Source organism: Gallus gallus, chromosome 3 (assembly GCF_016699485.2).
Source record: "Gallus gallus isolate bGalGal1 chromosome 3, bGalGal1.mat.broiler.GRCg7b, whole genome shotgun sequence".
NCBI lineage: Eukaryota > Metazoa > Chordata > Aves > Galliformes > Phasianidae > Gallus > Gallus gallus.
In genome coordinates this window covers 41847151-41860911 of record NC_052534.1, presented here as the reverse complement: position 1 = coordinate 41860911, position 13761 = coordinate 41847151, and the positions used below count along the sequence as shown (strand labels likewise).

The 13761-nt window shown below is 35.7% G+C and overlaps 1 protein-coding gene across 28 annotated transcripts in view; it reads left to right on the top strand.

Annotated features, from left to right (window-relative positions):
* The window catches only part of AFDN (afadin, adherens junction formation factor), a 110687-nt gene that overhangs the window by 40297 nt on the left and 56629 nt on the right, over positions 1-13761 (top strand). For 24 of the 28 annotated variants that reach the window (XR_001465955.4, XM_040698600.2, XM_015284353.4 and 21 more), the window contains exons 7-13: positions 1304-1415; positions 1822-1989; positions 3711-3755; positions 9347-9441; positions 9658-9920; positions 11153-11222; positions 13314-13432. Coding sequence is in view for 27 of the 28 variants with exons in the window: in XM_040698600.2 (XP_040554534.1) it covers positions 1304-1415; positions 1822-1989; positions 3711-3755; positions 9347-9441; positions 9658-9920; positions 11153-11222; positions 13314-13432 (872 nt within the window). In the remaining variant the exon portion in view is untranslated. The remainder of the gene's footprint in view (positions 1-1303; positions 1416-1821; positions 1990-3710; positions 3756-9346; positions 9442-9657; positions 9921-11152; positions 11223-13313; positions 13433-13761) is intronic. The other 4 variants (XM_015284360.4, XM_015284352.4, XM_040698601.2 and 1 more) reach the window with 1 other exon arrangement.

Below are 13761 nucleotides of genomic sequence, written 5' to 3'. Positions count from 1 at the left end.
AATCTAATTAAATTAAAGATAATTCTTTATAAAAAATTCGAAAAATAATTTAATTAGATCTATGTTTAGCCAGGTTTTGCATGGAAAAGCTTTTGGGGAAAAAGCAATGACTCAATTAAATACTTGTAATCTTAAACGTACTTATTTCCTGCTTGGAAGAAGATAAAAGGAAGTTCGAGGTGTGTCTGTGGGAACTCAGTTAACGCTGCAATGGGTGTGGAGAGGAGGTGACAAATAGGAGTTAGAAGGCTTTGGAGGGCTGCAGCATGGTTGCGTGCAGCAGTCAATATGTGCCTTAGCTTTGGAAGGTGTTACCTAGGTCATAGTTCAGAGATAGGAATAATGTGGAGTAGTTCATTTGAAATAGAGCTTCCTATGGATTTAAATAACGTTAGGATCACAAATGAGGTAGTAAAAGCTTTGTGGCTTTTGAAATGTTACTATTTATTATTTAAATTCAGACATGAGAGATTTCTATTTAATTTAGAGGCTGGTCACACACTGTAATTCTGGCTGTCGCTGTTTTTATGCTTTATCACTTTAGGAAGCAGTAATGTGAATGTGTATGAAATAGCAGGTTATGTCTCCTTTCGAGTCAAAACAAATGAATCAAAGTTTTCCCCATCCTCAGCCTCGTAAGAGTATAGCTATAAAAAAAATGTGAGTGCTTTGAGGTTGGTTCCCAGAGTATGCTTATTTTTGGTTCCTCCTCAAAGCTAGACAGAGTGAAGCATTTGTCAGATGCTCTAGTTTTGCACTTACTCTCTAGTATAGACCAGGTGAATGTTAAGTGTGACAGGGATGCAAATGGTATCACAGTGTTCTCTTTGCCAGCTTGTCTTGCTGTTTCTAAAGATACTTAGATGTTGCTTTAACAGAATGGCTTTAGCAAAATGAAGGGCTGATTCCACTGTAAGGTGTAAGGTGGTGGTTCTGTTTTTCAACTATCCCTTCCACTGGTGTTTCAATTTCACTTTCTTGATTGTTGAGAAATTGAAATAATTTTGTTTGATGGAGGTTGAGCTTATCTAGTTTACGTGTAACTAGCTTTCCATTGTTTTTAAATTTGTCTGGTATTCTGGGAAGCGCGGTTAACCACAAGTTAGAAGAGGCATTGGAAAGCAAAATGCATTTTAAGTTACTTAATTCATTTGTTTTATCTGCTGTTATACATATAAATATATATATATATATATATATATATATATTTTATTATAAATAAATAAATAAATTAGGAGATGTATCCCTGAACACTCTGTGTGTCTACTAACACCTCTGAAAACTTGCAATTGTTCTTTTCTAGGTCATTCTGCCTCCTGGTGCTCAGCACTCTGATGATAAAGGTGCTAAAGAAACTATTCTAGATGATGATGAGTGTCCACTTCAGATATTCAGGGAATGGCCTAGTGATAAAGGTATGTCAGAAAAGCTTTAGGAGGTTTTTATGCATTGAGTATTGTAAGCTATGTTTGTGGATGCCTGTAAAGCAGGAAATTGGAACATCTGTTTTTGAAGTGTTTTGTTTTCAGGCACTTTTAAGGCTAGGTGCCTTTAGTTATTTACCATTTCATTCAGTACTGGTTATAGTTGTACATCCTTAGGCAGTAGAAGGGTTATACATTTCATCTGAAGGTTTTTAAATTATCCACCATGGAGAGGTATTAATCTTTCAAACGGTCTTAACTTACAAGTAAGTACATAAATGTCAGGAACATAGTAAGCTGAAAGTAATCCTATAGAACATTTATAAAATAATAGATATTAGATGTATGCTTATTCACTGATAGTGAGGCTCAAAGGATGTATAATGTTGTGTTTTAGGAATACTAGTCTTTCAGTTGAAAAGGCGGCCTCCTGATTATGTCCCAAAGAAATCCAAGAAAATAGCTGATGGAAAGCCATTAAAGGGGAAGGAAAGAGTTGACGGGTCTGGCTACGGCTCTTGCCTTCCTCCTGAGAAACTACCATACCTGGTAGAATTAAGCCCAGGTAAGAATTCTGCTTATCTAGTAATCTAAATTACTGTGTTATGTAGCCATATCAGTTTTTTTCTACAAAAAGGACTTCTGTTGAAAACAGAATTCTGATGTTGAGAGTATAAGGGAACATCACTTCAGTTGTCTTCTGTCAGATTCTGAATTTAAAATATCTAGAGGCAGTTGCTCCACGTTGCTATCATATTGGGATAAATATTGTCATTTTATTGGAATAAAAAAATACAATAAGGAAGAAATGTTTGACTAAGACTTTATTAGCTTGGTTTCAAATGCATATACCCATTTCTTCAGTTCTCACCTTCTTTTGGATTTAGGGGTTCAAAACTTGGTATTTAGTAGAACAGCTTAGTACAATATCCTTTGATTTAAAAATGGGTAGGACTCTTCACCTCTGGAGGACTAAGTACACTGAGGCCTCTCTTCTTGAACTAAGTGTAGATATTCTTGGTAGTTTAAAATATACGTATGTATATCATTTTCAAAACACTTAAAATCTATCTAAATCCTACTTCTTGTTGCAAAATATGGCTGTTTGGAGAAAGGGAGAAAAGAAAAAAACAGGAAAGTGTTTAACTCTGTTTTATCTTATGTTCAGAAGCATATTGCAGCATACCTTAGAAGTTATATTTGACGGTGCCATACATTAAATTTTTAGAAGGACAAGAACATGAATTTTTAAATCAAACTCATTCACTAAATGTTTTTCAGGCTGTGTGTAAACTTCAGATCACTAGCAAGGCTGTGCTTTAGCCTTCATTGGACTCTGGGCTTCTTTGTCATTGACAATTCTATGATACAGGAATATCTGAGGGAGCTTGTTTGTTTATAACACACCAAATTTTAAAACACATACAACTTCTCATTCTCATTTCTCTCATTTTCATGTATAAAGATAGGGATGTAGACTTTAAACATTTATGTGTTTTAGTTATCTGCCACTCCTTTTATTAACACCTCTAACTAGGATGTATTCCGATATCCAAACCAAGTGATGTACAAATTGAGGTCTGGTTGCTTACCTTTCAGGTAGTGAGGTTGCAGTCCTTTCTTTAAAAAGAGATATTCTAACACTTTCTATGCAGTTCTGATTATAGTCAAGTAGTGTTGAGTTTTTTGTTTGTTTTATAGACAGGTGAAATTAACAGTATACCGTGTTAAATATTTTTGTCTTGCATTCTATGGGCTGAAGTTGGATTAACCTATGTTGCTTTTTTTTTACACTGTTTTGTTGTTTTTTTTAATAGTACTTTCTATTGTTATTGTTCTCTAAACAGTTACTCTTCTTGGAGCCTAGTTGCTTTAGTATTAAAATGTTGCCTTGGCAGTGCAGTGAAACATCTGTTTACTGAGAAAGGAAAAGCAATCTGAAATGACACAGGTGGCAAGGCTACCCACTGAGCCTTTGCACATTGCCTGTGGGACTGACCTATTGTTCACATTTTTCTTCTAACTGCTTGTTGTTGCTTTCCTAAACAATAATAGGAGTTGTTTTATTCAGTAGCTTTGTAGAACTGATGTCTTTATGTACTATGCAGTTTCTAAAGTTGAATGAGTTAAATGCACTTCATCCTTTTAAAGTGGTAAGTGTTGTCTGGCTACAGTTTTCACCCTTTCCTGTCTTTTCTTTTCCTGCCCTCTTCCGCATGTTCTGCATGGTATCTGTCTGCTGCTGCTGCCTTCACCTGGGTCCTCTGCATGTGTTTCTAACCCCAGGGAGAAGGAATCACTTTGCCTACTACAACTATCACGCTTATGAAGGTAACGCTATATTTAATACCGTTCTCTCATTAATCACTAAAAACATTGTTCGCTGTGAATCCTTTGTTTCTTTTGGACAAATGAAAAGCTGTCCTGATAATCTTACTGCTTTTTTTTTTTCTTTTTTTTTTTCGAGGGACTGCTTCTGTGAAGTAGCTATCTTGCTTGTCAGCTACAGTTTAATTGTTCTTGGTGAATAGATATCAAATAGGTCATGAATGTGCTACTATCCAAAGAGCTCAACCTTCCAGCTAAGATTAACAATTAAGTTTTGTAGGATGGTCTACAAACGGTATTGTGGTAGGAAGAAATCATTCTTTGATTCATCTGCTTGCAGAATTCATAGTTAAGTGAGTTTGGTAAATGTCATGAAACTTAACTGTGCTCCTCAATGTTTGTTGCGTTGAAGGTGTCACCACAAATGATTTTTGTTATAGGAAATAGCATTTGGGCCGCTAGAAAATGATCTCAATTTCTGCTTCGTAGTGTTCTATAACATCCCTTTGTATTTCTAATTGCAATCTTACATTGTTGTCTAATGGTAGCAGCATACATCAAAGAGATTTGGGCATACTTAACAGAAGTCATAAGTTTTATCTGTAGTGTTTGATAATCTAATCTATAAATCATTATGAATCTTCGATTCTCCTTTGATTCTCTCTATGCTTTATGTGTAATGTGCAGATGTATTCTTGTCTATTGTCTATTTGGCAAAAATGGGATATAAAACCACTTGCTTCTTGCATTAGGAGTCAAGATACTGAAATTTCTAGCAAAGTGTAATTTCCTTTAATATCATTTTTTAACATCCATTTCCTCATTTTATTTTGTAGACTCCTATAAAAGTAGTATATGGACAGTGAAAAAGAGTTCTTAGTATTCTAGAGCCTCTCTCTTCAGAACAGTGTATTTCAGAATATATATACGATGTACTTGTATATATTACAGAAGTAACTCAATGATGAATCTATGATGGAAATGTACTTCCATCAGACCATTGGCTCCGTTCTTACAGAACAATCTGGCAGACTTCAATTCCACACTCTGTGTAATTACACTGATTCAGTATGTTTGCTACTAGAAGCATATCCTGTTTTTCCATTTCTGCGCAGCTGCTTATGTTGCTGATTGGTCTGTATGACTTTTATAGGCTGAAGATCAGTTTCTGCACCATGAAATAGAGGATACAATTCAGTAGCTTGTGGCTGTAAATATGGCAGTCAGCAATTGTCTCTGTATTCTCAGTCTTGCAAGTGAACCAGTAAGCTGAGCTGAGCCTGATAGTAACAGAAATAGACTGAAGTGAGATATGACAGTATTGCAGATAGGTGTTACTCTCTAGGTTATCATATAATCATGGAATGGCTTGAGTTGAAAAGGGCATTAAGATCACCTGTGATTATGCCTGCTGATGAGTTCAGAATTATTAACTTCAGTTGTTCAATCATAATCTTTAAAGGTTGATAAAAATGAGAAAAATACATCTTCATGATGTGAGTCTGTAACATTTATCCTGCTAGTCCAAAATGGAAATCATAAAGGGTTGAAAATAAAAATAAGAATAGAAACCAGACATCTAAAACCTTTCTTCCTGCCTCATTACATAAAAGCAACCACGAATTGTAGAATTGACAGCAATGGGAGATGCTGAGAAGATACGTATGCAACAATTAAGAAAGATGATTTACTAAAAGTTGGTGAAGATTAAAAGCCTTGGCCAGAGCAATTTCCCCAGCCAAGCTTCTTTCTGAGAACAAAACTGCAGTATCCTGGTAACACTTTTCCATGTTAGTTTAAAGAAGCTTAGTTGTCTGTCACATTCCTTGCTGAATCTTCCTTTACCACAGATGTTTGCTATTGGCTCTTTCTGTTAGCAATGCATATCTTGTCTGAAATTCAATAGCAGAGTAGAGACTTTATCTCTTGACTTTGACAAGAAAATCTGTCAGTCCCTTTTTTTTTTTAAATTGTCTAAGTGCTAAGAGTTTAGATAGTAGGAGCTTTCCTTCTTGAGTTACTATACAAATGCAAGCTTAAACTAAGTTTTAAGTAAATAGGCACAATGCTGTTTTTGTTCAACTTTGGACTCATTTATTTCCTATTTTCTGATTTACATTGTTTTGTTTAGTCAGGTTTCAAGGAGATACTTTCCATTTCTCTGAATAATTTCAAGCACTGGGTTAGCAAAATCAATTTGAAACCATCTCCAAAGTTGTGTAGGACTCACCTTTTAGTGGTGAATTACTGCAGTAGAAAGCAGTATCTATGAAGGGAGGGCTTTACTGTCTTCTCCTGTTGCAAAAAGTGTATATTTATGTAACGAATCGCTGAATTGATTTACTTAACAGTGATTGTTCACTTCTGCTCACTACACATCTTTATAGCGCTGTTTGAAGTGCAGTACTGAATCTTAACTGCATGAAGGAAACCATGAAAACTGTTAGAGAGTGATAGCACCCCACAGTTTTAACAGATTTTGTATAAACAATTTCACTAGTGAGTATAGGTGAAGAGTAATTTATGATGCATCTTATTGTTCAGTGTGCTTCGAAGTGCTTTTTAAAAACCCTTTTCTGTAAGCCACTTTTCATGCGTTGTCTTCGGTATTGAGATCTCCTTTCCAGTTGAGGATTAACTTCTGAAGTAGAGGTTTTCAACCTGTGATAGGCAATATACACCGATGTGTATGTTTCTATGCATGTGTACTTTTATCATGGGGGAGAAAACACCTTGTGAAACTTACTTCAAATGCCAACTGTACCGAATTGCTTTGAAGCCTAGTAGTGTTACTGGGTAAAACTTTGTCAGGCAGATAAGTTTAATGTATGGTTAACTCAGTTTCTTCATTAATGATCCTCAGTTCGTCAGGTTGTAGCTGGGAGGCAGATGTTCCTATTTAATTCTTTAAACTTAAAACCAAAATAACAAAAACCAACCAACTAAAACCACTATATGTTTCCTACACTTATTTAGCTCTGCTTATGTTTTTTAGTCATGGATGTCATAAGTAGAATACCAGCCATCCAGGTCACATGTTTACTCATGCATACATATAACACAAACAGGTTTTGAATAGGATTCATACATTTTTCTTTATACTTTTTGCTTCTTTCCTAGTATTGTTTGTTAATGCCCATCTTTCTGAGAACTTTGACCTTTCAAATTTCTGTATTAAAAGAAAATACTTATTCTGTTAGATGCAAAACCTTGTTGTAAAATCATTTTTACTGCACAACTTCTGTATCTTAAGACATATGACTTAAATCATACGCATCTCTTTTTCAAACAAGCAGAAGTGTTGAAGTTTGAACCTTAGAGGCTAAGAACACCCTTCTTGGACTTTGGTCGCCTGGGCTTTGCCACAGATAGGGCAGAAATACAGCCTGCTGTAATGTGTTCCGAGGAATGCATTCTGAACAAAATTTAGATGAGCATCTAGCTGTCAAAAATCAGGAAATACAAGACTTTGCGTGACTGCATAAAGCAATTTTCCTCCCTTCTACATGCCTCCCCTGCCCCAGAGCAAAATGGTCTTTTTTTAGAGACATTTCTTCCTTTACAGAACTTATGATAATTCTCTTCAAAATGTATTCTAAGCTGAGTCTTCTGGGTGTCAGTTCTTTAAAACTGGAATGTGGGTAGAGGGAGAAAATGTGACTTTTGGATTATGTAATAAATAAATGAAAGAGGCACTCCAGGTTTTGATGTGTAGGTTTTGAGGAGACAGTAATGAGAATTGGGGTTAAGCAGCCAAATGAATTCAGTTGTGTATTATAAGACTGCATTTGATGATGCTGAAGATGCAGATGTATAATCTCTGAGTAGCATTGTTAAGTAATTTTAAAATGCCCACCATTTAAATTGCTGAAGATAATGTTAGTATTACCATGTTTAGTGTGCAGTCTTATTGGATGCATGTCTGTAGATTCAAATATTGGGTTTAAAAAGAGTTCTATCCCTGTACCGTATTAAGAGGGCTGACCACTCTTTGTTTAATATTATTTTCCTTGCGGATGATGTCACGCTACTATTTTATCGCAGTGATTCTAAATTTGTTCAGTAATAGGAGGTTACTGTTGTGTCAGCATGTAATTGTGATATTTAGAACGCTGCTCTGTGAACTGCCTGTTGTCTTGATGTCCCACTAACATCACAGCTCCCCCAGAAGAAGCACATTGCTAGGTGCCCCTGTTACACTTTCACCTGTATCCATACAATTCAAAGCCCCATTGATGATTCATCCTCCTCCCATTCACTTCATGTGTTCTGTTCTGTTTCTGTTTTGTATTTTTCATCCTGTTGCTTTATTTTCTTTGTATCTTCTGCTTTTGATCAGTGTTCTTAACTGTTACGTTTTAACTGTGTTGCTGACCCTAATTCATTTAAATACTTTTCATTGAAGGATGTTTCAGTTGCCTTATAGGTTAAGTGAAATCTTATGGTTAAATTGCATATGTTCTGTCTTTAATAAACATTAATGCTGGGAGTTAAAAATAAGATTTATGGAGGTTCTGTTCATATTGATTTTCATTTAAAATTTGAAAAGGGCTGATATTCTTCTGAAAACAGTATCACTCTGTGGGCCATACCTTTAAGATTACTCTCTGATATTTTGGGGGGATTACTGTAAACCATTCTTTATGTCCACAGTAAAGTAACTCTTTTCTGCAGCCTCCCTTTTTGCATCCTTCCTTTGGAGGAAAAACATAGGACTTAAGTCAGAAGTAACAGTATTGGTTTAGTATCTTAAGTATTTTCTGAGAAGTGGGAAGGGTTTATTTATATGCCAAAACCCATCTATGTTAGCCTGTGAAGACAACAACTAAATCGTATGCTGCATCTTGTGTATCTCACTATGTTTTGATTTATTTGGTGAATATATACTTGGGGGGATGTGAGGAGGAAGATGAACTTTATCTTTGACCACGTTTTCTTGTGAGGTGAAAATATGGACCAATAGGACAAGGCTCAGGAGTGTTACAGTCCTGTATACCAAGCCTAAAGCTTTCATAGATTTAAAAACAAACAAAGAAGTCTAAGATTCTCATTTAATGTTACCCTATTTCAGTACTTTGTGAATAGGAAACAGTTTAGCGTGTCAGCCACTTGGTAGTAGATGTTGCTGATAATCTGTGCTTTTACTGAAAACTATAAATATTCTTATTACGGTAATATACAGATTTTTTCCAGTTATTTTCAAAGTAATTTCAGACCATATTTGTATACATGAAATCTTAAGAGGTTAACAAAAATGTACTTCAACTATCAAGGAAATAGAGCAGGTTTTTCAAAGTATGTTCAGAACAGTAGTTTCTGATTACTTTGCTCTTTGTACTTGCAGATAACAGCACTCTGTTGCCAGGGTCCTGTTTACTTTCCATATTTTTAGACTGTTGAACAACTTAAAAGTACACAACAAATCTTGAATGAACGTCACTCAAATTTTTGTTGTTGCTTTTTCTTTTTTTTCTTTCTTTTTTAAAATTTTCTTCATGAATATTATTATTGTTGTTACTAAGTTTCTGGAAGACAATTTTTATGCATTTGAGCTTTAGTAACTTGCAAATTAATATTTGTCATTTGTTCTGCAGATGGTTCTGACTCCAGAGATAAACCAAAGCTTTATCGTCTACAATTAAGTGTCACTGAAGTTGGAACTGAAAAATTTGATGACAATTCCATTCAGGTATGGAGAAAAAGCAGACACAGATGACAGAACTGAGGGTTGGAGCACCTCTCCTATGAAGAAAAGCTGAGGGTGTTGGGTTTGTTTAGCAAGCAAAGTTATGCTACTAGTCTGCAAGTAGGCTGTGCTGTAGCCTACTTTTAGCTGTATCTTACCATTTTAATTTCTGCTGCTGTATAATGTAATTTATTTCATGTTAATGGTTTCTGTTTGCAGTTATTTGGTCCAGGAATTCAGCCTCATCATTGTGATCTTACTAATATGGATGGAGTTGTTACTGTAACCCCAAGAAACATTGATGCGGAAACGTATGTAGAAGGTCAGCGTATTTCAGAAACCACTATGCTGCAAAGTGGAATGAAGGTTCAGTTTGGGTCATCTCATGTGTTTAAGTTTGTGGATCCCACTCAGGACCATATTATTACTAAAAGACCTATTGATGCAAGCCTTATGGTCAAAGGTCCAAGGCATAAAGCTGGGTGAGTACAATAATGAGCCCTGGAAAAACAAAGGATCATAGCGTTATAAATGGCCAATGATTAGAGCATGATTTTAAATGAGTCCCGAGTAACTGCTTTTAAATATTAACTGTGTAATAGCTATTCTAATTCTTGAGCTCCACCTTGTGATTTTTTGGGGGATTAGCAACCATCTGTTTCAATATGAAATACTCAGACGTTCTAAAATTTTACTGATCACAAATGGAAGAAGTCAATATTATCTTCAGTCACGTCATTCATTAGAACAGGTTGGGCTGCAAGGGACCCTCAGGCCCACCGATATTTAACCACCTCCTGTGGGCGGGGTTGCCCCCCCATCACATCAGGCTGCACAGGGTCCCATCCAACTTGGCCTTGAACACCTCCAGGGATGGTGTATGCACAGCTTCTCTGGGCAGCCTGTGACAGCGCCTCACCATCCTCTGAATAAAGAATTTCCTCCTAATATTTAACCTAAATTTTTCCTCTTTTAGTTTAAAACCATTCCCGCTTGTCCTATCACTGTCTGCTCATGTAAAACGCCAGCCTTCCTCTTCTTTAAGTGCTCCCAGTAAGTACTGGAAGCTTGCAAAATAAAGCTCAGTTCAGGGCAGGATGTAGGAGATGACTGCAGACAGACTTCCAGGCATTTAACAATAACGTGATACTTCTGCTAAAATCTGAAATTTCCTCTGCATGTAGCCTGCAGATCAATAAACAAAGCACTGTACCACTCCAGAACTACTCCAGTCTACTCTGTGTGGACTATGAAATCTCTCTTGAAGGGATACTGCAGCTTGAACAATCAAATATTTTTGCAATCTTTTTTCTTTAGCATAAGCAGGTAATAAAATGCACTACTGTGGTTTTATGAATGATGTACATTAATACAGTTTTTAAACCGTATGATGCTGAGGATTGAGGTTAAAACTTGCAGCAAGTCTATTGCAGTGAATATGTAAGACACAGAAAATATTTCAGTGGCTTTTTTTTCCTCACTTAATCAGGGAGAAATGTAACTAAAAATCTGTTTTGTCAAATAAAATGATGTGTGTAAATTCTTGTAATGAATGCTCTTATATAAAGAATTGATACAGTGTTTTTGAAAGTGATGTGAACAGCTGTCACGATATACCTCTTTGAATTTTAATTTACCAATTTTAGCTACTCTGTCCCTTGCTATGTGTTTGCTCATATAGTTTCTAAGAAGTGCTTCAAATTTTGTCTCTTAGAGCTGTTCAGGAAACCACGTTTGATCTGGAGGGAGATGTTCACAGCGGAACAGCATTACCAGCGAGCAAGGTATCATATTATAAATCAATAATAGATAATGAAACTTCATGTTAGGTCAAAATTATATTATCAGTAGTATTTGAGAAAGTGCTGCCTGTCATTCTCCCCCAGCCATTTACTCTTTGGATTGGATTAATTATCGTGCACACTTAATTATTTATTTTTTCCCCACAGTACCATTTTGTTTTTCAGATGGGCATTTGGCATGCATTGTGTGCCAAGAACAGTAACTTTTTTTTCTCTTAAAAAGGGAAACTGCTCAAGCCTGGATTACTCTGATTAATAGGAGGGCATGTGGGTAGAGAGAGATCTGTGTTAGAAATGTTTTATTAATGTCTCATGTATGTAACCTGTGACTGTAGCATTTGTTATAGGGCAAATGAGTGTTTTATGTAAAGCATGAAAGTGTTCAATGTTACATTTAACTGGGCTTTTAAAATTTAATGGATATGACTGTTTATTTCAATAGAGCTCTTACACACTGATCAAAGAAACAGTCTCTGCAATCATAAACATTTTATGAGGTGATAATCTCTCTTTGCTTTCTTTATACATTGTCTTTCTGTTAATACACGCTGTGCCAAAGTTGCATTTTCCAAGAGTAAACAGAGTAAAATGACACAATAGTTAATGTCTGCTTTAACTGCATTGCCACAGATGAAAGGAAAGATTATTTCAGCAGTATGAAATATAGCAGTCCTCACAGAAAGGACTTTTTCTTTTGTTTTATTACTGCCATTATCAGATTGAAATACTTGTAAAGAAACTTAATGGTATGACAATGCAGATATTAATAATACTCTGATAGCTTTTAAATATACTTGTTTGTCTTCTTTTTTTTCTCTTGTCAGATTTCCGATTCAGTTTTTCGCCTTTGTAGCTTTGATTGTGGTAATACTTTCATGCATCTCAGATGCATTTTTTTTTTAACCGGTAGGAATTTGCTCAGTGACATTTTGAAGAAAGAAGGAAAAACAGCAACAAAAACCATATGAAATACTAAGATGTCTCCAAATTGCTCCGAATTGGAGTTTCTGACACGCATGATACTAAATGGCGTGTCTAATATTCTTTTTAAATTCACTGGAGGAATACTTTAGTGGACCTATGAAGCTTGGGAAAATTTAATAGTTTTGAACTGTCAGGCAGATTCTCAAAGTGCACATCTTGTTAAATCCCTGGAGTATCACTGGTTTTCTAACAGTTGCTCCTACGACTGTTTTTGTTTGGAATTGGAGCAATGATCAATTTCATTATAGCTCTCTGAGACGTAGTGATGAAAAGTCATTTACAGTGTGATATGTCAGTACTGAAAACAAGAACGTTCAAACTCTTGTTTAAATCCTCACGGTTTTGATCAGTTTTCTTGTGCCAAAGCCAATTATTTAGTTCTGGGAATTTCTTAGAAAATGCAGAAGCCCTTCATATTTAGTTGATGCTTGTTTTTAATTGTTTATACTGAAAAAAATGTTGCTAAAACTTTCACTGCTTAAAGCAGTGTTTTTATTCCTCTTCCTGATAGGACTTGACATGTAATTGGAAAGCATAAATTAAAATCTTTCTCAGCACTGAACAAAACCAATTTGTACGTAAAACTCGTATGATTTGAGTTGCCCCTTCTTATCCTGGAAAATTATATGCTGTCTGCCAGATCAGACTTCTCTGTAAGGAAAGGAGAAACTATGGTGCGGATCAGTAGTGTAAGCACCTGGAGCTATAGTCAAAACAGAGATAGGGGAATATAACTAGTTTTAAATCTGTAAATACGTGTAACTTTGTTGATCAGAACTATCTATTTTTGTATTGATATCTATGCGACTTTTAAATACAGATACTCAAAATTTATGTATACTGTGACAATACTTTAACAAAAAGCTGCTTCTAGCTGGCCATCAGGATCTTCTGATTTGCAGGTGTGCTCATCTGTGTTTTTGACAAAAATACCTTATTGAGTTACTGTACCGTGCTGCATTCTTCTTGTCTGTTTTGCCATCACTTACCAAAGCCTCATAATGGCACTTTGTTTTAATAGTGCCAAGCATAAATACTGACTAATCCTATATCTACGTGCTAAACACCTGTCTCACTGTTCTGAATTAGAGCACCAGCAGGCTTGATGGTGACAGAACATCATCAGCATCCAGCACAGCTGAACGAGGAATGGTGAAGCCCATGATTAGAATAGAACAGCAGCAAGATTATCGCAGACAGGAAAGCAGGTAGGAAATGTGTAATCTGTTACTTCTCATAATGGGGAATACTATGTCAGCAGCATTAAAGTGTAATATTACCTCATACCATGCTTATTAGAGGAAGCAGACCCTGAGTAATATTCTGTGCCCTTCCGAGACACAGCCTAACTGGACTTTCAAGCCATTTTAGCTCATTGAAATTCATTTCCATAGAGTTTGTAGCATGTTCTATAAGAGTAGTAGGTACCTCAAATATATCTGGTAGCAAAGTAACAAAGCAAGTTGGTTTACGTTGTATCACGGAGTTATTTTAACTTAAATTTCCTTATTGCAAAACTTGGTGTTTCTCTTTTATG